Below are 27519 nucleotides of genomic sequence, written 5' to 3'. Positions count from 1 at the left end.
GGGGCGTTTTTTGCTCTAAAGAGATGTACAAAATTAAAAGTGAAGTCAGGTATTGGCAGGACAGTGTGTACTTTCATGCTTTTTTGTCTTTGTGCATGTGCATAAAAGTGCGTGTGTGTGTGTGTGTGTGTGTGTGCATGCATATGTGTGTGTGTGTCTTGGGTGGCATGGGCAGCTGAAGAAACAAAAGACATGAAGAGGGGCTGGTGTGTGTGTGTGCCAAGGCCGTAATGATAAGGCATGTTTCTCTAAAGCAGAGGGACACAGACCTTTAGCAGAATTGTATCTCCAGGGCATTTGGTGTGTGTGTGTGCGTGCATGTGTGTGTGTGTGTGTGTGTGTGTGTGTGTGTGTGTGTGTGTGTGTGTGTGTGTGTATCAGACGTTCTAGTGACACGAAGGGGGTTAATGACAATCCAGGGTCTCTGCCCCTTTTCATGGTCGATGGGTCTCAATTTAGCGTGTGAGGGTGAGGAGGAGGAGGAGGAGGAGGAGGAAGAGAAGAGGAGGGAGCAGAAGGAGTGCAAAAATGAAGTGGAGGTTGTCAGACGTGGCAGCTGCTCGAAGGCCCTGATAAATATAAGCCCTTATTGATCGGTTGAAAATGAAAGATCCCCGAGTGGCGTGCAGTATTTAGCTTCTTGTCTGCCTCGCGTCAGTGGTGGCCTTGCCCTGGAGGGATAGATTTCCAAGCTGTGCCTCCGGGCTAACGCGGCGTGCTGGCTTTGATTTCATCTTTAACCTTTTTCGGCTGCGTTTCCTTGACCTCTGCAGCGCTCTGCTCGCTGAATTTGTTAGATTTTCATCTTGACATCGACCCCCCCACCACCACCACCACCACCCCCACCCATCCTCATCTTCTTCTTCTCTTCAGGTCTATATTTCATTATTACCGTCCTCTGTTTCTCTCTCTAGGTGGCCATTCCAGTAAGCAGTAGTCAGTCAGGAGTGACAGCGAGCGGCCACTTGATCCTAACAGACAGGGTGCACTCCAGTATGCTGTTGGAGTGTTAAGGTAAGCTCACACACAGTTCATACCTTAGCCTGCAGCTAAATGTCATCAACTTGATGATTTTTCCTATTTCTCCAAACCTTGCATGACATTTTCACTCTGCACTGATAAAAGAAGACACACACACACACACAGATAAATACACACATATACTCACACACTCCAACTGTTCGTCATTCACTCACCATTTAGTCTTATCCCCAAAGGCACTGTGTCTTAAACCAAAACACACACACACACACACGCAGACAGTCACACAGCTACAGTACACTGCTGCTATGTGCGCACACAGAACTTGTAACAATCTGGATTGTGATAATCTATGATAATCATCCACCACATGCCACCTAAAAACGCACATGGGTGGCATTCAACACCCACACTGGCACGTTGCTTCAGTGCATCTCGTCTCTCTCTGCCGCTCTCCCCCAATGTCACTACCTCCAGCGTCAATGTCACCACTCCGGCTCCTTGTTTCTCTTTTTTATGTATGAGGAGCCTCGCGTTCTAAGACGGGGGGGAAAAGGAAAAAAAAATCTTGAACAATTTATGTTTGGCATTAGTGTAATTGAATCCCACTCGTATATCAAAGTAAGAAAGTTGCGAGGTGTAGGTGATATAAATGCAAGGTAGGGATCCATGAAAACACAGATCTGTCCCTCCCCTTTTCCTTGTCTTCTGAACAATGTATCCCATCTCTTTTTCTTTTTTTTTTTTAAATTCCCTCCCACTCTTCCCTCCTTTAGCTAGATGGACGATAAATTCCCAGCCAGAGAGCCAGCAACAGCTGTTGGCAGACAGGCCTGATATGAGAATAGCAGCATAGGATGAGCAGGCATTAAAAATTAATATGCTATTTAGCCTAGGTGTATTTTAGGTATTTGACATTTTCATGTCCGGGACAGACTAAATTTATTCATAGTAGAGAAAAAAATAAAAATAAAAAAATAATAAAAAAAGCAAGGAATGGGTGTAGAGATGGAGGAGATGGAAAGGGAGGGATGCAGGGGACACTAAGTGACGGCCATTCTAGTTTTATGGTCACCCTGTTTCACCTTGTGTACCACCACCATGATGAGCATGGGTTGGGGGTAGGGGAGGGTTGACTACACCTTTTTTTTTCGTTAACTTCACAGTGGAGTATGATGAGGATGCTTGTAATGATCCAGACTTATAGTACAGGCAGAAGTAGCTGGAAGTCATCCGGTAAAAAGGACTTCTTCAGATGTTAGCTGTTGATCGTTGAATGATTTTCTTTTCCAAAAACTAGTTTTTGTGTCCAGCCAGACTTTAGCAACTCATGGCAGATCAGGAAGTAGTCATATAAATCTGTTTTGTGCTGTTTTGGAAGTACTGATGAAGAAGAAGCGCCAAAGAAGTAAACATGGATTGATGAAGGAGGTCACAATAAACAAAAGCTCATTTTTGTCACTGAGGTTGTATAAAGTGTGAAATATTACAAACATAACTGAAATTTTATGAGATAATTGTAAGTGATTCGTGCAACACCTCACATTTTCATTCCCAGAAGGAGGCTGTGATTCATTTCATGTCTGTGCAGTTCAATGAAAAACTTTCATTTGTGGAAACAGTCCTTTTAAATGTCTCAAAGATGTGAGATTTGAAGTTGTAATCCGAAATTTGAATTCAAAATTTGGATCACTTTGTCTTTTTAATGATTTTTTTTTTTTTTTTTTGGAAGGGGGAGGGGTGCCACTGATCGTTTGTGTTGCATTTTGATGAGGAACAAAAAAAAAAAAAATACTGTAGACGTAGAGTAGCAATATCCAATTGTCATCTATTCAGATTAAAAAAAACTTAAACGCCATCTGTCATTGCAGTCAAGATACTCAGCAATACAAACTTTACATTCTGTTCACTTTTAAACGTGATACAATTCCACTGCAAGATTCACCGTGTGCACAAAAAAAAAAAAAGTCCTACACTCCGGTCATAAAATGAGACACCATATTTTCGTGTTGTGTTCATTCCTCCTCCAATGGTCCTGGATTCCGAAACTTTTTTTCCTGCTGCTGAACCACAGCAATCAAACACAAGACCCCTGAGGTCCAGACAGCAAAAGTGCGAGACCCCTGCTGAGCCAGGCTAGGACAGTCCTCTCTTCATCACGCCTCTCCCAGGCTCTCCCTCTCCCTGCTTGGCGATTAATGGCTAATGCTGCTCTAGTACATCTCTATATCCCTCCTCATCCCTCCCTCGCTAATCGTTGTGAAATCTTAGACATGGCCTGGATTTGCTTCCTGGAGAAGGGGGTGGGCGGTGAGGGTGGGGGTGGGGGGGGGTCAATTCAATTGGAGAGGGCAACAATTTCCGCTCCCTGGAGAATCCATATCCTGTTTCTTCTTCTCACTTCTTGTAGTTCTGAGACTGTCCTCACCTGTGATATAATTTCAAATAACTGAAATAGCAACAATGACATAAACTTTATTGAAAGAAATAACCATGGACAATAGATGGATACCAAAAAGGACACAAAGTCAAATATGAGCAAATACAAATGAATTATTAACTGTCTTTGAGTCTTGACCAATCGTTCCATGACTGGTTCAATAAACTTTAACCCTATAATTAAATTTTAGTTTGTTTTGGAAGACCCTGAAAGGCAGCAGAAATCTTAAGTTAAGATATTGAGTTGAAATTTAGTTAATGTGCTATAAAGAGGGGAAAGTTAATGATAGGTTGCATTAATGCTGGATTGAATCCCAACCACAGTTCCTCTATCTGGTCAATCTCACCAGCATCGCCTGAAATTAACAATTTACTAACAAGCTTACCATCACTTCTTTTTTGCTTGATTTAGCTATTCTTCACCTTCAACCTTTCCCAAATTCTCCCCTTCATTCCCTTCTTCCACTTGACCACCAGGTATTCGGTTCCCACTTTCCCTAATTCCACCATTCCTCTTGTGTTTCTCTGCATCTCCCATGCTTTTGCATTAGGCAGCAACTTCCTGTCACAATACAACACAGTTCTGCATATACACTGACTGTTATTACCTTGGGGAACGTTTAACAGCTCTGCGTTTAACACCATATAACCTCTGTTACATCAGCAACGGCAAAAGAGAGAAAACCTGGGAGGTGGAAACCAGAGACGGCTTATGTTAAGCAAGTGTTCCACTGATCACCACAATAAAGAGGAGAGAGAGAGGGGGAGGAGGAGGATGCGACAAGTCTGCTTTATTTCAACCTATTGGATGATCAGTCACTCTTAAGGAGATGGGTAATTTCTTGCGATATATAACTACAAAGTAAATGGATATCAAAGCCCTTCACACTCCGACACAGAGACGCTTTATGAAAGAAACTATTTCAACAACCTCCTTCATTTCTGCTTTCTCTTCTTTCTGTACTTTTCATTGATTTTACCTAAATGGTGTTAAGTGAAACTACTTAAGAGGCACTGAATCCACTTGACTTTGTGTCTCGGAGGTAGGAGGCGATTGGCTCACATTGAGGTCAAATTAAACTTTGGGTCATAGTCACGCTTGCGTCTTTACTTTTTTCAGTGTTTACGATCAATTCAACAAGTTTAAAAGTAAAAAGAGAAGTTTGGGTCCCCCCCTTCGCATTGATGTCTCTGTCGGTTCAGTTTTTAAAGCCTCACAAAGGCAAGTGTAACTTCTAATCTGTGTCTTGGCAGATTACTGTCACTATTTATCATTCAAATGCCTCACCCTCCCCTTGACTGACATACTGTATACATCAACTAACCCCTTTCACATCCCCACAGCCACCGACTCAGTCCCCGTCTCCCTAATAGAGATCTGTGGGCGTTGACGTCCGTCTCAGAGGAGTCTCAGGGAGTTTCGAGGGGAGGTATTTGACTGATAACAGGACGACCTGGTAGAGGGAATCAAACCTCTGACCGTGATGGAAAATGTGTTCAGCACAAGAGAAGAAAAAGCCTGCACATGTAAACCATGCATCGACAGCATCACGATGACCGTTGACCATTCACGACCATTCTTGACCATCTCATTGGTCGACCTACTGGTCTATCCCACAATGGACGGAGACAGATGAGTAAAAGAAAAGAGATCAAAGGGAAAAGTATGTCGTTTCACAATTCTACAAAGGCCTAATATGTTATCAAAGTAACTTCCAGCACATAAGTGACAATAAGGCCCAACCCCCTCATATCCTTTACCCCCCCTCTCTCAGCACCCGCCGCTTCCCTCTCCTCCTTTGTGGCATTGCTCACTCGCCTCGGCAAGCTTCCTGAATTAAACTGCCGGCTTCCTGTTCTTTTATATGCACGGCCACATCTGGGGCACCCGCTCGCAGGGCCTTGCCGCTTAATAACAATCACCTTCCCTTTCACTCGGCCCTGATTGTTTCTAATTCGCCCTGACAGATAGTAGCTGACAAGCCGCCCGCGCCTCCCTCCCTCCGTGACCCGAGCTCACTCAGCACACTTATAAGGCCTGTCATTTTTAATATTTGATTTTCACTTCGTAAAAAGTTATGTGTTTTTGAGCTCTCGCAAACCACAGCCACCATCAACCCCCCCGCACCACCACCCCCCTAACTCCCCCAATTCCAATCATATGATGAAATCAGTGTTTAACTGAAACCATGTCGGAATAGCCATCCCTGCTTTCTCCCTCCCTTCTTGGCCCTTTTCACTTCATGCTCTCCTCAAACATCCTGTTATCCAACCCCCCCCCCCACCTCTTTCATATGCAGTCTTTCTCTCTTTCGGCCTTCATCGTTCCCACCTTCTCCTTTCTTTCTGTCTCTTTCGCTCAATCTCTTACTTAGTTTATGAAGACAAAGACAATGAGGGCGAGTGCAGCAGGAGGATTGTACAGAATCATATTTGAACCAGTAGCGAGCCATTTTTTTGCACCACGTTCATCCAGGCGGATAAAGTACACATCCACACGACTCGGAACAGAGCTGTGTGTATTGACAAATAACAGTTGTCCACATCCGTCTGTCAGACATGGAGCTTTCTGGCTTCCAGCATTATTTGCTTTCCATTGATTCCCATTAAAGGTATATGGAGCCATGTAAAATGCACATCAGGTAGGCTGATCATTAAATGAAAGGATGGATTCATCGACAGCTTGACGGATGACAATTTGCCCAAGCAATCCATATACGCCTTCAATAAAAACACAATTTGGAGCTGAAGACAAAGGGGAAAAAGAAGAAGGCTTTCATGATAGAAAAGGAGAAAAAGGCAAAGATTAGAAGCCTATCTTCACTACTAATCTTCATCAACGCAACAGTGACACAATCTTATAAAACGCCTTCATTTTGACCGACACTGCTGATGTGATTGTGGTGGCATCACTGAGAGCTGGTAATAACAGATCAACAAAGGATTTCCCGAAAGAACGAATAGGGAGCGTATTCATGGATCCTCTTCCTGCATTGTTTTTCATTTTTAAAGATTTCCCAATGGCTGAAAGTGTTTTTATTTATTTGAAAGCAGAAAGTCAAGCGGGATTGTCGTTCAAATTCAAGAAGTCTTGTGTCTTTTACGTAGGCAGGTAGAAGTTAAGGTTAGGAAGTACAACAGGCTCCCATCACAGACCTGTGGGTAACATGTGCCTCTTTCCTTTAGCTAAATTAGCTGAACATGATTGTAACAATAATTGTAACAAGGAGTTTTTGTTATGTCACCTAAACATGCCTTAACTTAGTGGTAACCAGCTAATGGGGAGCAAACCTGTGACAGTAAGTTAGAGTAAAATTAGTCAGAGAGTAAGTTCAGTAAATTGTCAAGTATTTAAATGATAATAAAAGCTCAGCAAAATACAGTCCTGAAACTAAAGACATGTAGAAAGAACATAGGAAGATGGTCCTCTTTGTATTTCTCCCATTATTAATGAAAGTTAGTATGTTTAATTTGTTTGATTGTCTGGTTTTAATGATTGAGTAAATGTTATGAAGTAGGAGTTAAAATGTATGCAAACAGCGTGAATGCCTTAACCATAAATCTCCTGAGAAATATTGTCAGGAGATTTTGAAAAACAACTGTCATTTGGTAGAATTTGCCTTTTTTGAATGAATATATTATTTCATCAACTACAGAAACTACATTCTTTGAAAACTCAATTCTTGTGGAAGTAATTTGCGCGTGACGGAAATGTGGTGTTTGATGGGCGGGTCGTGATCGTCTCATCTCATTGTCAGGTTTTGGACACTCTGGTGAGGACAAAATGTGCTTGAAAAACCTCATGGTTAGAAGAATCCAACATTGGTCACATGTAATAATTCGAACCAAACTGTTTGTCAAACTGTTACACCACAACAAATTAAACATAATCAGATCACTCAATCATCCAGAAACTCTGCACACACTTTTTTGTCATTGCATTCAGCCTTCTGCAACAACCTCGACGCACCCACCCACTAAGACTATTTCGGGACCCCAAGGTGCCTGGGGCGCACCCACTGCCATTCTCCTTCTTTACCCAATGACAAAAACACAACTAATTGGAGTACCACTGCATGTTTTTACTAAAGGCACAATTTAATTACATTTGTGCTGGGAATGAGTATTTTGGGAATGTCTGCATGTTCATTCAAACAAATCGAGCGAATGAAAAGCAATATTTGTTTTGCTTTGATTAGCAAATGGGCAGGGTAATTTGTTAAAAAGAAAGAGTGAGGGCAGAAAGTGTTTAACCCCCAGCCTTCCAGTGGATGACTCTCACGCTTTTTCATTCACAGACACAGACACACACACACATACAGATTTTCCCCATACCCTAATGTTCTTGCCCCTTCCTTATGCTCCTGGCTCTGACCTCCCATTTCTGCTCTTTCTTCTTGTTTTCTTCCCTTTTTTGGTCTGCCTTCTTTTCTCTCTGATCCCTAGTCCCTGTCCTGTGGTCCTCCTGTTCATAAATCCTTTATTAATAACTCAGTGCATAATGTAAAGAGTATTGTTTTCTCCAAGGTTGTATTAATAAACATGAATGAATTTATTTGTCTTCACCAAAGCATGATTAATGCACATTAATGCTTGGATATTGCTCACTCTGCCCTGCATCACCAGGCACATATCACTCCCACCCCCACTTCGACACCGTCTCTCTCACCAAACAAAAAAGAAGAAGAAGAAAAAAAAAGAGACCTATCAACATTAAATATTTATGGCATAATATTAATGGTTTTGTAAAGAAAATAACAAGTTATTAATCCTCTGATTAACAACTGATTAACCTTTTTTATTAAACACGTGATCCGTGCATCATCGACTCAGGATATGTCGAATGACTGCGCTGCAGTATAATTATTTTTGTGTCTTTTCTAATTGCAAAAATCGCATGGCTGAACTATAGGCGTGTGCATGTGCTATTTTTTTTTTCTTTTGCCTTGACACATACAGTACATACATGCAGCACTCACACTTGTTCAAACGACATGAGACGTATGTAGACCCAGATTTACAATGAGGGATAAAGCAAAAGGAGGAAAATAAAACACAACCATAACTGGCACATTCTTTCACATTGAGGGGTAACAACAGCAGTGGCTAAATTTAGCAACAGATTTTTTTTTAAAAAAACAATGGGGTTTAATTCACATATCCGTTTATTCTGCCGTCATTGGCATGGGGTGGGAAAGTGGAGTGAAAACATGGCTGAAGGACAAAACATTTTCTCTGCTCATCTCAAAGCTATTGTCTGTGTATTTTTAGTTCTTGTCAACTGAAAGACAATTATGTTGTGTTTTCTAACATAATGGTGCTTACTTCAGATTGGGTAAAACCGAATTAGACACAGTTTGAATCTATGGTTAAAAAAACCCCCCAAAAAAACAAAAACCACAGTGATTTTGTGATAAATACTATCAATACGTTACACCAGACATATTCTCTGGGTAGTTTGCATGTTGGCTCAGTTACAGGGCTGAAGTTCTGTCTAGAGACTGTATAAAACACACAATCTTTGGGTCTGTAAAGTAAAGTCAGTGCGAATCCACTTCCACTGAACACATCTATTGTGTGTATCTGCTTGACACACAATTAAAACAAGTTTATCGTCTCAATTCCAAGTCTCCTTAAATACTGCCTGATGTTAATTTAACAAATTATGATCCCATTTCAAATCACATTGGTGATCATGCATTAGGGCATGGCAACACTTGCATTGACATGTCGCTACCATGGCAACGTGCATATTCTCCTTGGTTTTTAGTTACGATCCCCATCTTTGTGCTTTTGTCCACATTTTTCTTTCAGAACACAAAGGTGACTTTAGACTTTGACATTGACTTGGGATTGAACATGTTAGTTCAAAAACCCATGAAAAACATTACAACGGATATTTCCACAAATTATAAACCTTGTCGACGATAGATCACTTGTTGCAGAGGTTCATCTTTGTCCTGACTGAAGTTTCATGTTAACCGTCAGTCATGTATGTCAGGAAAACCCCTCTTGAACACCTTTTGCAAAGGAAAACATTCAGGGGACTGGGAAACATGAATATCTGGAATGGCAGCTCTTTCTGTCCTTTAATGGGGGGGGTGGGGGGTTGTTTAACTCACTGCAGAGCTGTGCACTTTCAGATATTGTGTGCTGAAATAAGAATATGTCATTTTAGTTTTACAGAACTGGTTTGCAAATTGGTTTCGGAGGCTTCATTTTCTTTACATTACAACAACCTGTTAAAAAGCACACCTTCGTTCATCTGATTTTGATGGTATTTGTTTAAAAAGTATTACTCCCCCCCCCCACACACACACACATTTTCCATAACTGGACAATTGGATTGGAAAACTCAATTAAATAAACAACACTTAGTTTATTTTTTAGATTTTTAAAACATTTTTTTGTGTGTTTAAATGACAACAACTAATTTTATCTTCTCTTTTTTTTAATGTTTGACAGTATTTTTATGTTATTATCAAATGATCAGTGTGATCCCCAAAACACACGATGACATATCGTTTGGGGTTTGTTTGTTCGCTAATTTATACGTTACATTTCTGGAGCCTACTGGGAGTTGGAGGGTATTTAAAGTGCTGCTAACACAGAGGTGGACTTCACAGTAATTAAGAAAGCAGTGAAGGTGGTTAATCTAATTTTCCAATAACTTTTTCTCAATTTCTGTCTCTCTGTGCTTGAAACGCTCTCACTCGCATACAGCAGCAGGTACATGAGACTTAAGCTTCTTAGACTCCTTGTCTTCAGGCAGACACAACATTGAGTCAGGGAGAGGTTTAGGCATGGTGTGGGCCTTCCTTAATTACTGAGGGATTGCTAAGCAGATACGACGGTGCTTTCACGCAGTAGGTACTGGGTCAGTGGCGGCCTATGAGATTAGCTGCAAAGGGTAGCTTCAGTCAGGAAAAGTTAGAAATATATTCCAAATGAAATTGAAGAGTTTCAGTGGCTTCAAGGGGCCAAATTCAACCAAATCCCTATTTTGTGTGGAAGTTGGGATTTTGACAGGAATGAAAAAGGGAAGGCTTTCCACATTGATCACAAATGCAAAAAGGCAACTTCTGTATCTGGATGGGACACAAAATGATTGTGGCAAAGAAAGGCTTGTAACAAGCTGGAAAGACATTGTCTCTGGGTAGAAACTTCATGTATTCAAATATGGTTCAAATGAACATTTAAAACCTTTATGATTAGAGTTGCCACTGAGCATGCTGACCAGGTATGACCTGTGATGTCATGCTGGTCCACTATGTCTTCACCCAGTCACTTCCTGTTCCACCTCCTGCCAAAGACACACCCCTCACAAGCTAGCACAGATTTATTGAAAGATAGGAGAACAATGACACAAGTACAAAATATCATCTGTGCCACAGTATACAAGCGTCTACTCAGCTAAAAGAAGTTTAAAAAAAGAAATGTGATCAACTTTTTCCTGCTTCCAGGTCACACCACACTGAACCCTGTAAGACAGCTTTCCACATCACCATCATCCAAGACCAAATGCTCAGATATCCATTAAAAGAAGCACTGAAGCTTTTCTTTACAGTCCACAACCCTAACTGTCCAACCCCCCTACCTTCTGGCTTTTACCACACTGTGAGCTGTTATCTAGCAAATCATATGTTGCCCTTATTGTAACAGTAAAAATCTGCTTCCTTGCAAACATTTTAGGCACCATTGTACCTCCCAATTCACACCTTTTCACAAAAGAACTATCCCCACTTGTCTTGTTTCTGGTAGCACAGTGGTCTGCCTTTCTGCTGCAGACACGTCTGAGACTGTCACTGAACAAATACACAGACACATCAAGCACAGTCAAAACACTCCAAACCATCACAAGTTTCAGTGGGAGGAAGACATTTTTGCCTCCTTGTCACAAGCGTGAGTTTGGATGCACCATCACAGGAGTTTCGATGACAGCCCAGTGAAGGCTGCTTTGTTTGCCTAAGTCGTCTCCATTCCTTTTAATGAGCCATTATGGTTGTGTTTTGTCTCAGTCGTGTTCGTTGGCTGGCTGAGTTTCTGAGGCAGTAAGACAGAAGATAAATGGGGGTTTGGGGGGGAGGAGGGGGGGGGCAGGTGGTGGTGGGGAAGGACCCCTGCCTTCAAACCTTCTCTCAGTGTTTCAGGAAGGAGTTGCTATCTGAGACATTCCTAAATGTTTCTACCAGTAGACTTGAATGTTTGGGTCTCGTGGGCTACTTGTGGTTTTTATTACACGATTGATCTTTTGAAACACATCTGTTCATGTTTTCATCTGCTTTAACCACAGCAAAACATTCAATGGGAGTTTTAGGGACACCACCGATGTCTAGGGGTATACAGTAAAAATATAAGGAAAGTAAAGTCCAACAATGGTTACCTCTGGCTCAGTCTAGTCAGGGGTCCAGTTCCCATTATGAGGGAAATTCTGTGCCACCTGTAAAATATAAGGGCCACAGTGTCGTTATTAAAGACCAAAAAACTTCTGACTGGTCTAATCCTGCAAACAAAAGCAGTCCTTCATCTCAACTATGACGAGCCTTTCACAATCTGTCTTGTTGCTCTTAAATGTTTTTAAATTCCTAACCGGAGTTTCAAAGCAACACTTGTCCTCCTCCTTTCCTTTTTTCTTCTCTGCTCTCCTGGAAGTGTGAGGAGTTTCCTCCCCACAGCACATGTTTTAACTCAAACAGAGCAGGATGGGACGCGATGGGATGTTGATGGGAGGGAGACGAGGGGAGTTGGGTGGCTAAGCAGACACTGTGACAACCCACCTGTCAGCAGGTACTCAGTATAATTGGTAAACGTGGGCCACAGTATGGTAGCGGGGCTCCTTCTCTACTTCATCTTCACTTCTGTTCTTTGCTTGACAAGTATTTGAAGTCACCAAGCCTTTGTTGGAAGTCTGTTCCTACCTTGTTTGGATGAGAGAGACAAAGAAGCTGACCAGGGGAGACCAATAAAAAGCAAAGGGTTGAGAAGAACCCGTTTTGAGAATCAATCACTGTGGAGCTAAGTTTACTGAAGGTGATGAGCCAAGGAGCCGATGGACATGCCTGTACATTTCACTGTAGACTGTATGAAAAAATGTGTGTTTTATCCATATTGAAACCTTCCTCCTCATTCAATGCCAATTCCAGCCATCAGGCCCTGTTTGCCCTCTAATGAAACATATTCATCTTCATCACACTCTCTCTCGGCTCTCAAACTCACTTTACAGCGTAGTCAATTAAACCCTTAGGGGCCACTCTGTGCGGAAAAGGATATATAATGCTTTGACATTTCAGCAAGTCCACATTAGGCCCACCCATAGAGCATTCGGCTTTGAGCTGGATGAGAAAGAGTCATAGCCATGCCTGGAGGTAGAAGAAAGCCAGTCAGAGGGATTGGGTCTCTTATAAGCTAGTTAGCTCTTTGGATTCAGTTACTTATGCTGATGTAATAGGGCAGTCGTAAGCTGATACTGAAGTCTCTCTGTGACCCCTACACTGGCTCTTGTTCTCATATTAGGCTACCTAATATATACTTATGTGAATAAACTGTAACTATATACTAACTAATAAATCTCTAAGATGGTCTAAACTGAAATAGCGGAGTGTATTAGTGTTGTGCATCCCCACTGAGGCATCTTAAGTTTTCAGCATGTCCTTCTAGAGATGTTTGTTCTGTCTCATCTACTGTAGATCTGTGACTGTCTGCTTTGTTAGCTGGAGTTGGTCTCCTCCGCCCAGACAGGCCTGCACTCACAGGGTCAGCAGAGTAACAATGCACAGCCACATAACAGACCCACTGATCCAGGAGTGTGTATGTGTGTTTGTGTGTGTGTGTATGTGTGTGTGTGTGTGTGTGTGTGTGTGTGTATGCATGTCTTCTAGGCTAGTAGCCAGTGCGGCATCTCAATGGCATGAAGCAACTTGACGGACACAATCTCTCTACACTGCAGGACATCTCCCTTCACTTGTCAAAGACAGAGGGAGAGAGAGAAACAGAGAGAGAGATTTGGTATTTATTATGTCTTATTTTTAAGCCACAGTCAGTATGACATGGACGCTCTTTGACAAACCTCAAGTTCAATTTACAAGCATTTTGCAAAACTTTCTACCACATATTCTGTAGTATCCAGCAGATGAGTATGGTCACATTTCAGTAAAATACGGAGAAAGAATGTAGATTTTACTAAATGTCATGTTTGGTGATTCAAGTCCCCATTAAATAGTTGATCTTTAATCTTTACCAAGCGCTTTAAGTTCCCAGTATATAAATCAAAACTCATTAAATGTAGTTGCTGTAGCTGATACTCAACTATATGATTATTGAGTATGTAGTAATATATGCAAAATGTGTTGCTGGTTTTTATGTGACCCAATGTTTAATACAAACTTTTTTGTCTTTGATCACACTTTTTAATAATAAATCTGCCAAGAGCTGAACTGGTGATCATGTGGTGCCAACAAAAAAAACCTTAAACCTGAAAAACAAACTTTAAGTTAAGTTTGAATATTGAATTCATATCAGGATACAAATTGTGCTTTCAGTTTTCATCACATTCCCCCAAATGTGTCCAGCTGTCGCTTCCAATGGTTCAAGATTTTCAATTCATGGCAAGATGTCTCCCATTGCCTTTTGAGACAGAGATAATGCAGTTGTCATTTTGTCCAGGATACAAATGTTGACTGTTTTATGGCAGATCGTACGTGATTTCTATTTGTTAATTGTGTTTGCTTCTATCAATAGATCTCTGTGTGTGTGTATAAAAGATGGTTAAAGTCTACTTGGTATGCCCAGCAACCAATGTGTAGAACAACAATGCTAGGCTTCTATTGTCTTGTACTGCTCCATAGGGGTTAGCTGGCACAGCATATGAACAGATGTGTTTCAAATCATTGTTGTAATTTACCAGTGATAGTCTGGAGCTCAAGAAAATGTCCCTCTGTTCTGATTTATTCCTTCGGACAGTGGATTTATGCAGAGATGCTGAAAAACCTGGATCTTTTTTTTTTTTTTTTGCACGGATAGACAGGCAGATTTATTATTCATGAAGCTAATGCATTGTTTCTGTTGCTTTATATATATATATTTTTTTTTTTTGTTCTCTCATCATGATCTTTTTTTTTCCCTCCCCCTCTTCTGTTCGACAGTGCACTGAATCCTCTCAGGCAAAGGTTGGCAGTTAAATGTCTGTGTTGAAATGAGAAGTTTGAATGACGAAAAGCTATCTTAGTAAATATATATATATATATATCTTCGCACGTGTGTGTGTGTGTGTGTGTGTGTGTGTGTGTGTGTGTGTGTGTGTGTGTGCGTGCATGTGTGTGTGTGTAAACTGATTTAAATCGCTCTTTGAGCCCTACAGAATGGCGCTTTAAATGTTAAATGGGGGTTGAAGTCTGCCTGAACTAATTTGTAGGGCTTTGCACCGTGTTGACATTTAAATGTGATAAGAATAGCAAACTGTACCGCCGACCTATTTTGAAGATGCTTTCGGAATACATTCACATCATCTGCGGCCTATAATTAATAAAAAAAGACAGGCCTCCCTCGCTCCAGATTTGATTATAATACAACCTTATAAACACACCAGGGATAGATGAGAGGAGACGAGGAAGAAGAGCTAGGGGAGGGAAGAAAAGTGAAGAATTACAGGAATAAAAACAAGTGAAATGATGGGGGCAGGAATTAAGAGGGAGGTGGATTGCGAACACCTGGTCTTTGAGGCAGATTGCGTTGGCTGGCTGCTGTGCTATCACATTACTCTGATCCTGCCTCTCTTGTTTGTCATACAATCGAGGAGAGAGAGGGATAGAGAGACAGGAGGAAAGAGAGGAAGAGGGAGCGGGTGGCGGTGTTGGGGAGGGTGGGGTCGGGGTCTGCAAAATCAGCATGCAAATAACACCACATTGTTAACTTAATCAGATGCAGGGGGAGAAAAAATATGGAGAGGGATGGGAGGAGTGTGGTGGGGGGTGAGGGGGGAGAGTGGGGGGACAGCCAAGGAGGTGAGGCAGAAAGGAAGGGTTTGCAGTGATGGGAGATGGCAGAGGGCGTTCAGATTAGAGCAACCCACACCCACGCTCCACCTCCTACCTCTGTCCACATCCAAAACCCTGGGGCTGCTCCGGAACGCATGGACGAGCTACTGTGTGTGTGTGTGTGTGTATGTGTGTGTGTGTGTGTGTGTGTGTGTGTGTGTGTGTGTTTGTCTTAAGAGAGAAGGGAATTCGAGGGTAACGGATGCAGCCTCTTTGGTGCTCCATCAAGTTCCAGGCGCAGGCAGTTAGCAGCTGGCTAGTAAGTTAGCTCGGGTTGGGCTGACAGGCGGTCACATTCTCAACGCCGCTGTAAATGTCACAATATTTCTGTCATGAACAATAAAAGGCTGCAAGGTCCAAGCAACCCTTAGCAACCGCTCCGACACCGATAGCAACAGTTTTGCCTCTACTGGACACAGATCAGCCCTTACTTAAAGCCACGGGGGGGGGGGGGGGGTGTTGGGGGGTCTCTGAAGGTTCTGTTGATGTTTTAGTTCCGATCAGAAGGATTTATCAGATCGTCCCTGGACAGTATTTTGATGTCTGTACATATTTTGACATGTACAATCTATAACACACTATATAATCCCATTATAATATAATCCAGATACACACAGGTGTCCATGTGTACAGGGCAGTCGCTTTACTGTTACTTTGAATGCAGAAGGTTGTACGTGTGTGTGTGTGTGCGTGTGTGTGTGTGTGTGTGTGTGTGTGTGTGTGTGTGTGTGTGTGTGTGTCTCGAGGGAGAGCTTCATACAGTGTATAACAGAGAGGTCATTTTTCATTATAAATATCCACTGCCTTAATGAACTTACCTCCCCTGCCAGAGCACACACTAACAAAAGTGTTTTTGTATGTGTGTGTGTGTGTGTGCGCGTGTCTGTTTATGTGCCGTGTATTTTTAATGAGTGTGTGAACTGTAGTCTTTGTAGTGGAAGATAAGTCGGCGACGATGCTGAAGGTCAGGCAGGGCAGAGAAGAGCGATAGAAGCACGGCATCGTGTTGGACCAACAGCACCGCGCTGGAGCCGGAGTGTGGACAGAAGTAAAGAGACACTGCCAGGGCATACCTTTACTGACACACACGCACACACACAAAAACTATACATCTTCATCCACATGAACATGTTACATATTTCTGTATTATAAATATGTTATCTATGACTTTTAGCTCGTCCCCATCTGTGGGGATCACTTTTTTATTCCTGTATTGATTATTACTGGCTGTCAAAAGCGATTTATTTTTTGGACATCATGTCCTGTACATGTTTACATTAACCCAAACCATGTTTTGGTCTTTTTACTGCAATATCATGTTTCTCACCATCAACCACATGTACAGAATAAAGTACAGACTAAACTAAAGCTGTAATCCCTGGTAATCCACCCATTCACACGTTAAGGATGAGAACATGTGACTCCTGCTGGATCAGCTGATCACTATTATTTATTTTACAATTAGTTGAGCTGCTTTAAAATTACCCATACAGCCTCTGGGGCTGAAGTCCCCTTGGTCCAGGATCAGTGTTTTATAGGATTTATCTTTCAAACACACACACACACACACACACACACACACACACACACACACACACACACACACACACACACACACACACACACACACACACACACACACACACACACACATAGACATAGGCATGGATTTATCTATATGTTTCCTTGCTGTATGAATCGTGTGAGGGCATTTTATGGGCATTCTATGTGAGCCATTTTTATAATATGGCTCACATAGAATTCTGCTGCTGCTGGACAGAATATAAAAGAAAAAAAAAGAATCAAAAATGAAACCACAAATGAACTTGTGAAGTTTCCCCCAATGTCTTCGTCCTTTCGTCGCGACTCTGTTTCACTGAGGCGTTGACATCGACGCCAAAGCCACCTCACTGTCACTCTCCTCCATCCTCTCTGGCTTTATGATTCATTTCTTTTATTTCTTCCTGTAAAGCGTTTCATCCTCCTCCAGTCCGCGCTAACCCCACCACTGATCTTAACAGCAGTTGCCTCAGTATTTTTGTGATAATGCCTCACAGATAAACATGCTCTCTTTCGTCCCTGAGGCCCTCCGCCCTCTCTCTGGAGAGCAACCCCCCCCTCCCCCAAAAGGCACTTCCTCTGCTACAATTAGTCTGTAATAAATACTTTCTCTTCCTTTCGTTTCATATTAAGTGCCACATTAGCTCGCCATATATGTGACTTTGTAGAGAAAAAAACAGAAAAAAAAATGTTTTTGGTCTGTTTTTTCCTCAGTCACACCAAAAAAATGAGAACAATAGCAGTTGAAACACCACTAACAGATATTATAACATATGCAAGAGAGTCTGAGCTGATGGCTTTGATAAGATTAGTTAGCTTTCTTAAACAGGAAGTGTGCTGCTTAAAGAAAAAAGAAAAAAAGACAGCATGGTTGCATAATAAGTTTAACTACTTCTCAGAGTTAAAGTTCCCCTTCAAACTCCTCAGATTAACAAGAAAGAGGAGATGCAGGGGTAGAGAGGGAAGAGATGGAGAAGGGAGAGTGTATCAAAGTGATGGAATAAAGAGATTTAACACGGTCGTATTAAAAAGACATGCGGCAGTTTCAATATTTAAAAATCCCATTTGCTTCGACAGAAGAGCTTATTCATTCAAGAGCATATGGCAGCGGTACCTGTATCCAGTCTGTCTCTTATCTTCCTCAAAGACAAAGAGAAAGAAGGAGTAAAAGGATGGGTGGGGGGTTGGATTGGAGAGGGGGTGCGAGAAAAAAAAAAAAAAAGATACTTTCAAACAGACATTCAGACATTGAAGAATCATTCAATTATCGGCAGCATGATGTAAAATAATTACCTGACTCGCTTCCTGTAATGAGTGCTGCTAATTAGCCATAGACTTTTGTTTTAGTTGGAAAAAAAAGAAAAAAAGAAAGAGAAAGTCCCAAACTCCCAACAGCAGAGAAACTGAAAAAGATATGTTGCACGTATGTGTAGGTAGAGCCCCATCCTCTCCCTGTCGACGCAGACACACACACACAACACACACAACACAGACACACACACACACACAACACGCGCTGTGACTCAGTTTTCTCTCAATTAGCTGTGTAACAATTAAAGTCTCCTCTTAGTAAATTAAACCTTTGTCTCCCTTGCCTCCTTGGTTTGATTTCAGCACCTGTCACAACAACCCCTCCCTTTACCACTGCCACACACACCCTCCACTATTACCTCCGCCACCCCTCGTCTATAGTCATTATGCAAAACTCTACCAGAATGCGCCCAGCATGAGCAGAAGAAAACAGCAATTATTTCTGATATTCTGTTATTTAGGCCGTATTGACATTCAACTACTTTCTCTTCCTCTCTTTGTCTCCTTCTCGCTGACACACACCTGAGAAACACTCCGACTGAACTTGACTTTGTTTAAGTCTCCATCTTGAATGTCAGCGCTGCACGAGACGAAAGAACACTGGTTTATAATGTGACCTGCAGTTTTCTGTGTGTGTGTGTGTATGTGTGTGTGTGTGTGTGTGTGTGTGTGAGAGAGAGTGTGTGTGTGTGTGTGAGTGTGTGTGTGTGACTTGCAGTACGGAGGGTGAGTGATGTAAGCTATGAAAGATACACTGTGGTCATTGTCTTTCTGGCCTCTTTCTTCCCACTCTAATCATGCATAAGCGCTTAACACTGCCATGTTTGTTGTCTAACACACACACACACACACACACACACACACACACACACACACACACACACACACACACACACACATATGCTGTCATACACACACACACACACACACTCACACACACACACACACACACACACACACACACACACACACACACACACACACATTACACACATAATTGTGCTTTTATTCGGATGGTGGGAGTGGTTTCTATAAGTCGACGCTGATGATCTGCTGTTTAGAAGACAGAACAATTTATGATCCAACTTTTTTTTTTTTTTAGCTGATTTAGCTGTTTAGGAGTTCATCATCAGTCACTAACAGACAAAAAAACACATTAACAACAACAACAACAACAACAACAACAAATATGACATCGTCAAAGTAAGCAGAGGTGAAGTTGAAGCGAAAGGCCGCACCGCTGGTTATGGATTTACAGACATACAGCAAAAGATTAGAAGTGAACGTTTAGATGTGTGAAGATGTTTTTCATGGGAATATATTTCTAAATGTAAGTCAGAGGACCGCTATACAGAGACCACTTAACAAATGTTTGGTGCTATTAATCTACTGCTCGTTGCAGCGCTTTATCCGCTGCTGCAGGGGTCTGTCCACGCCGCTGTGACCGCTATTGTAGCTCACTCAGGAGGAGAGAGGCGCTCACAGATGTACATGCACACAGGCACACACACACACACACACACACACACACACACACACACATGCACACACACTCACAGAGACATCTGCAGGTCACATCATCATAGTGGGAATAATACCAGGGATGGTTATCATAAAGGGAAGCTTTGAGCTCCCGGCTTTCTTAGGAAGATGATTTGGCTGGCCCCGGAACAATGAACTGTGGGAATCCGCTTGTCCTGCATTGATCTTCCTCCCCTGGCATCCCCTGCAAGGCTGTCAGAGCGACGGACAGATAAAAAGACCCACAACATTTTTCTTTTCTCTCTCTCTAGCTCCCCTCCCGGTGTCTTTCTTTTCTCTCTGTCAGAGGGGCTCCCACTGATCAGCAGGGATGAGCTGAAAGTTGAACTACCTGTTGACAGGACCTCTTAAACAGCTCTCAATGACATATTGTGTGAGGGGAAAGAGGCTCCTGTTCATTCATATTTCTCACTGATCTATAGTCTGTTCTCTCATCAAACCCTTGCTCTGTTTCTCCTCTTTACTCTGAATAAGAGACCAAGCAGGGCATCGCAGTGATCAGTGAACATTTACATTTTTAGGTGCTCTGTTTTGCTGTGAAAAAGAAACCCCTCATTTTTCTTTTCCTCGCTGTTTAGAGGCCATCCTCTACAAATATCCCACACGAAATGTGGTTGGTGTGTGATTGTCAACCGCAGGGTTGATCCTTTGGCAAAGGCAGATTAATATACACACTATTTTAAATATGTTTTTGTTTTGTTTTTTACACGTAAAAGAAACGCATGTGTGCTTGAATCAATTTTAATTGGGGTCTATTTTTGCCCCGTTTAAGGCAGATCATTTTAGCTCTGAAGCATCACATCTTTTGATTGCGAGGTTATGAGTTTTGATCAAGAGGCTCTAGGCATGGGATGGAGTTTGGATTGAATCTGGCAGCGTTTGTGTGACTTGTCTTCTATGTGCAGTTCAGAGTGTTTTTGCTTCATTACGGAAAGCAATAATGCAGCAAAGTCAAAGAGTGAGAGAGAGAGAGAGAGAGAGAAAGGATGGAAAACAAGAGAGATTTTTTATTGGATTAATTAGACGCCTTTCAAAGACCACCTGCAACAGAAATACAAGCCAGGAAGAAACTCATATCTGGTCTGGTCTACCTCGCAGAGCACTAACTCTAACTAAACCAACTTCACCCAGAGGTAATTGATCGAGGGAGCTCTGTTTGTGCTTTGAAAACATACAGCTTTTGAATAGATCTGAATGTTCCCGCTGCCTGTAATCACAAAATATTTAGCATTCATCTCTCGGTACGTGTAACATATGGCAAATACCCACGTTGTCCCTTTAATATCAGATTGCAGTAGCTGCAGCCCCCATCGTCTCATTAATGAATTGGTGCAAATATGATGGAATTCAGCACATTGTGAATAATGATTGATTTGTTTAGCGCAACAGATTTGTTCATTAGAGCTTAATGAGGTATTGCTTTGTGATTATCTGATGGTTTTTGTGTCAATACGTGTCAAAATAACAAAGTAAAGTTCAACCCGTAGCTTTTCGATCCTTTTCCATTTTTCCTCCGTCGTGTCCTGAATGTCAGAGGACGTTCTGTGACAAAATTCAGGCCACAGAATAAACTGGAAAAAAAAAAAAAAAGGATTTTCTTTGTTTTGTTTTTTTTTCTTGTCATTGTTTATGATAATACGAATTTATATTAGGTGGCCATTTCTAATAATGACACTGCCTTCCATATTCTTGATTAATATATACGATTACAATTAGAGAGGAATATAAATCCCTTTAGCATTTATGATGCATAGCACTATTGATAAGACAGAAATGAGTTGAACACATTTAAATGCTGACTTAAATACACATCCATTGTGGTACAGATATCACTTATAATTAAGCGGAGGCTTGAAGAGAAAAAGGAGCAGAGGAGAAAAATGAATTTAGAGAAACAGTCAAATCTTCTTTTTTTCTGTGTGTGTGTGTGTGTGTGTGTGTGTATGTGTGTGTGTGTTAGTCTGCATGTGTTCAAACACACGGACGATTCTGCGTGCTACGCTGAATATTAAACCTCAAACTATAAAGACAACAAGTGAAGTATCGTGAGAAAAATGCTAAAGGAAGTCTTTTGTGGTTTTAGAGGTATCGGAGGAGCCAATAGTTTTAATGAGGCAGCATTGCTGCAAATGCCAGGAAATGATAAGGTTATACAGGTTAGAGTAACGACAGAGATATGTACCAGAGAAGTTACAGAGAGGATGTGTTGTTCACACTGGAGTCGACACGGGCTACACGTCCATGACAGCGAGTGAACGGGGTGATCAGGTAGAAACGTGGAACAATATCCCTCCTGAATGCAGCCGGTAAGAACGTCAAAACTTGTCCCGTTGGTGGAAAAACAGAATACTGTGACATTATTATTTTTATTATTATTATTAAGTAGAGTTGTTTTCTTCTTTTCATCTGATGATTTTTGCATGAGTCTTGTAAAGGGAACAGTTGGGGACGATGTCATAGTTAAAAAAAAAAAAAAAAGAAGGGTTGATGTGTTTTACATGGGCTGTATTAGGTGAGTTGCACAATAGTCAGTGTCGTTTAGAGGGCATGCACATGTCAAATTGTTGTCTGTGGACAAAGGTTTGCGTGCATGTCTGTGCCTGTGTGTGTGTGTGTGTGTCTAAGTGCGTGCGTGTGTGTGTGTGTGTGTGTCTACGTGTGTCCGTGTGTGTGTGTGTGTGTGTGTGCGTACATTACCCTCAAATTCCTCACATGCGTGTGTGTTCATATCAGCAGAGGGGGGATGTCACATAAGAAATGTCCTTTTTAATCAGGGGAAAAAATATAAAATGACTCTGGAGCAAGGCAAGCATATTAATGTGTCTCATTTGCATACAGTCGTCAGCCAGGATACGTTTATAAAAAACACAAACTGGATTCGTCAGTTCATTTCACATTATTCTATTGTCTATCTGCCTTTGTTATATGTTAAAGATAAAGGCAGAAATCAAATTGAAGAAAAGGGCAAGCTGCTATCTCCCCAAATGAGCAACAGCTCATCAGCCTAGTTTAAATCACAGATTTCTATTCCAAAAGGCAGCCGCCTCTGTAAAAAAAGGGCCCATTCAAATAAGGTCTGCTGTGAAATAAGCATGCCTGGTGATGGAAGCTGGGGTGTCACATAAATACAATTTAAAACCTAAGTCATTTAAAGCAGTCCTACAAAGTTTTATCTTCCCTTTTCTATCCCAGCATAATTTTCACAATAAATGTACAAATATACAGTATGTACATATATTTTTCACTCAAATATAACCTTTTATAGTTAAAGATTTTTTATGTCTCAGATGAGCACGTCATTATTCAAATTACATGACAACATAAGCGTACGATCAGCCATAAATTGAAGTAGACGTTGACAACAGCATATCTAGTTATTACTCATATACCGAGATGGGATGCTCATTATTTGTGAAAACAGAGGACTTGCTTCAAAAAGAAGAATGCAAAGGGCAAGCCAAGAGTGTCATATTCCTGTATGTGAAAACTGCTCAATGTCTGATTCACATCCACAAGATAGGAGTCCACCATCGACAGTACGTTGGAGGGGCGAGTGTGCAAAAGAAAAGGAGCCCTGAGTGTCTTCTAGCCTCCTACAAAACAGTTAGAGCAGTTCACAACTGGTACCAGTCCGTGGGTCAATTGGTCTTGGGCCACAAAGAAAGAATCCAGAATTTTTTTATTTTTATTTTTTAGTTTAATTCATTATCTGATTCTGAACGATGCTTTCATTTTGAAAATGACCTGATTCTGTCCTCCACATGTGTCTGTTAGTCAGTCTTCATGCTTGTCAAGATGTTTGCCTCGGTCTACCTTCTAAATGTTGGTGCGGTGTTACGAGGACGCTACGAATAGATTAGCAAATGCATTGGATTCGCATCTATTAATATATTTAGGGGAAATAAAACAGTTTTATCGCTGGTCGTATCATTTTATTTTGTTGTATTTATCCGCCACACCTTAAAGTCTGTGAAAATATTGTCTGACGTTAAACCTGCCTGTGGCGCAAAAAAGGTTGGTGACCACGGAGTTAGAGGACAGAGGAAAAAAAACAAACAGAAAAAATAAATAAATAATGAGAAAAAAAATGAACGATGCACAATTCACATTTTACAATCACACTGTACATGGAGAGAGGACAGAGAAAGACAGTCTTGCAGTGCCGAGGTTGTAAAATACACACAGAACATGTGTGCACATTTTTAATGTGGGTGTGTCCCATTTCTAACAGACTGGATCCATAATTTGTCTAAAATTATCCCACTTCCTTTTTTTTAAGTGAACTCACCTAATGCCAGAGCTTTACGCTGCCTCTCCATGAAAGGACTTTTTGATGATTAAAATCACGCATTTTCACACAGTGGCTACCAGTGTTACCAGGCAGCATACTAATCAGCTTAATGAGATATAATACCATATTTTGTTGACCAAAGCAGAACTGTGGTTATTGTTTCTGAGGGTTTGACCCCTGCCAGCAGCCAGAGGAAGTGTGCAGATAGATGTTTATACCTCCCCATCTGGAGAACAGATGGACCTGCTTTAAACCCAATGTTATTCCTGTTTCTGTCCTTTATTATGACTATGCAACTATTGCTTATGCCACACATACAATATGTCAGTGATATATTGCGGCTGCATTACTCAAGACTACAACACTATTCTTTATTTTTTTAACAGGTAGAAAAAACAGAAATAATGATGCTCCCTGCTTGTCTTCTCACACTTGAGGCTGTGTTTACCTGAATTTTTTTTTAACATTAATTTATCTTTGCCTGCAACGAGAATTATTTCGAATATGCAACTGTTGCGGTAGTTGTTGGTAGCATAAGAAGATGGAGAGAGGAACTGTGAGGTGGGGGAACAGAAGTGAGAGTAAAGTGATTTACATCAAATGTAGTGCAGTTCTTTAATGGAATTTTGCGCCAAGACAAGTGTCGTGGCAACAAGATAAGAGTGTTGTGTTTACCCCTTGGTTTTAAGTGCTATTGTTAATATCATAATTGTAGTATTGTGGTGGCTTCCCGACAATGCTGTTGCTCTGTTTCATTAAGGCGTGTAATTGGTGAAATTCTGATAGGCTGGGCACAAGTAGCTTAATTATACTGCTCACTGTGTTTACAGAGTAATTATTCCATCCAAAATGGTGTTACATTTTGAAAAAGTTCTCAGGAGTCACAGCATTTCTCCAGGCCCTTGGTGATGGCAGTTAGAAGACTGATAAATCTTATTTCCCTTTACTTGGGTGACACAACAAATAACAAATGTTTTGGGTTTTTTTCTACTCTAAAAGAAGGAAAACATTACACTTGAACATGTGCATTCTCTAACGTAGAGTATGAAAACCACATCATCACCCAGCATCTTTCAATAAATATGTTTAATGCTACATTAGAATGTGTATTATTTTGAAATGTGTCCTTCTTTGTCTATTGTCACAGAATGGAGGACTCGAGTTTGTGTCTTGGTGTATCATCAACGGTGCCAGATGCTGATACCCATCTGAGCAGTGCAGTGTTAAATGGCCGCTACCCCATAAGTCAAAAGCTTCATCAGCTTACAGCACAACTAGGGCACGCCTTCCCTGACCTACATCGCCCACAGCAGATCCCTGAAGAGAAAGCAGCCACACCATTGGATGAGAAGACCCACCACGCAGCCCTGGCTAGTCAACCTATCAGCAGCCAGATGGCCCTGCTAGCCAATCAGCTGAACCGAGACATTGATGCAGGGGCACTCAGTGGCTTGAATGGGCGTGTTGACCTTCAGCAGTTTCTTAATGGTCAGAACTTGGGCATCATGTCCCAGATGAATGACATTGAAGATGACGCCCGAAAGAACAGGAAGTATCCCTGTCCATTGTGTGGCAAGCGCTTCCGTTTTAACAGCATCTTGTCACTGCACATGCGCACGCACACAGGAGAAAAGCCCTTCAAGTGCCCCTACTGTGACCACCGAGCAGCTCAAAAGGGCAACTTGAAGATCCATCTCCGCACCCACAAGTTAGGAAATCTCGGTAAGGGTCGTGGTCGGGTCAGAGAGGAGAACAGGCTCCTACATGAGCTGGAGGAGAGAGCCATCCTAAGAGACAAGCAGATGAGAGGAAGTAGCAGTCTCCAGACAACTCCAACGCCCCACCTTGGCCTCAATAGCAGCTCTAACAGTCATCATCAGCAACTTGGCTCAGCCTGTGGTCTCCCCCCCACCTCTGGCCTTGCCACTCCAGACATAATTTCTCAACCGTCTTCTTCGCCCAAGCCGGCTGGCACTCAGGATGAGCAGTCCCTGAACCCAACTACAGGTTTCCGCTGTACCTTCTGCAAAGGAAAGTTCAAGAAACGAGAAGAACTGGACCGTCACATCCGCATACTCCACAAACCCTACAAATGCACTTTGTGTGAGTTTGCTGCTTCCCATGAAGAAGACTTGATAAGTCATGTGGAGAAGGCTCACATCACAGCTGAAACCACACAGGGTCAAGGTACTGGTGGTGTTGGGGGCACGCAGATGGCCACTGAATTCCGATGTGATGTGTGTGGCCAGGTGTTCAGCCAAGCTTGGTTCCTCAAGGGCCACATGCGCAAGCACAAGGACTCCTTTGAACATTGCTGCCAAATCTGTGGCCGCCGTTTCAAAGAACCTTGGTTCCTCAAGAACCATATGAAAGTGCATCTCAACAAGCTGGCCATCAAGAGCAAGCCACCACAGCCCAGTGAGCAAGAAATGGCTGCCGTCAACAGCATGAGCAATCTGGCTCAGGAAGCTCATGCCAACCTTTATTCCCGCTACATCTCCTGTCTTCAGGGAGGCTTCCTTTCACCCGACAAACAGAGCCTGAGTGAGCAGCACCAAATGTTGGCAAAAGCAGGAATTGCCATGAAGGAAAAAGAGATGTTAGGTAAGCTGCTTGGGCCAATGACAGGAGGTATGGGTCATGGGCTGGGTGAAAATGAGAAACGCTCTCTCCTGGGTTGTCTTAACCTTGTGCCACCACTCAAATCAAGCTGCATGGAGCGTCTCCAAGCAGCTGCAAAAGTGGCTGAGATGGACTCCCTCAATAGCTACCAAGCCTGGCAGATAATGGCTCGTGGTATGGCTATGGATAGGGCTTTCATGCCGAAGGAGCAGCAGCACCACCATTTAACCCCTGGGCAGGAAGATGAAATGGCTGGTGCTGGGGCATTGGCTTCCTTCTCAAAGGATAAACAAGACTACTCCTTGATTGCTTCCAATGATAGCTCCAAGCAGAAGCAACTCTCGGAGGCCTTGCAGGGTTCCAAGGCTGCGAGTGGAGCAATGATGTCTGTGAAGGAAGATGGAAGAGGCTTTGACACTAACCGTGACTTAGTGTCTCACCATAGTAATGCTGAGGCTCCTGGAGCTCTGGCTGGCTTGGGAAGCCCAAACATTGATTACAGCCTCTCCAGCCTCTCTGGCATAAAAGAGAAGCCTTCAGAATGCCCTGATTGCGGACGGGTCTTCAGAACCTACCATCAGATGGTTGTCCATTCCCGTGTCCATGGGAAAGACAGAAGAGGCGTTGATGACGCATACCAGCAACAAGGTTTGGATGAACGGCGTGGATCAGCCAGTGACCCTGAGTCCCAGTCGATTAGCCGCTCCACCACTCCTGGATCGTCCAACGTGACGGAAGAGA

At 42.2% G+C, this 27519-nt stretch overlaps 1 protein-coding gene across 7 annotated transcripts in view; it reads left to right on the top strand.

The window, feature by feature from the left end:
- The window catches only part of znf536 (zinc finger protein 536), a 214369-nt gene that overhangs the window by 80281 nt on the left and 106569 nt on the right, over window positions 1-27519 (top strand). For 6 of the 7 annotated variants that reach the window (XM_068310868.1, XM_068310862.1, XM_068310876.1 and 3 more), the window contains 2 exons: window positions 915-1014; window positions 25304-27519. The exon at window positions 25304-27519 is cut by the window's right edge and continues 75 nt beyond it. In XM_068310868.1, coding sequence (XP_068166969.1) covers window positions 25305-27519 — 2215 coding nt within the window. In that variant the 5' untranslated portion in view covers window positions 915-1014; window position 25304. Of the gene's footprint in view, window positions 1-914; window positions 1015-13317; window positions 13426-25303 lie in introns of those variants that run through there. The other variant, XM_068310883.1, reaches the window with a different exon arrangement.

This window comes from Antennarius striatus, chromosome 1 (genome assembly GCF_040054535.1).
Source record: "Antennarius striatus isolate MH-2024 chromosome 1, ASM4005453v1, whole genome shotgun sequence".
Taxonomy (NCBI): Eukaryota; Metazoa; Chordata; class Actinopteri; order Lophiiformes; family Antennariidae; genus Antennarius; species Antennarius striatus.
The sequence above is the reverse complement of the archived record's forward strand: the minus strand, read 5'-3'. Positions and strand labels throughout refer to the sequence as shown.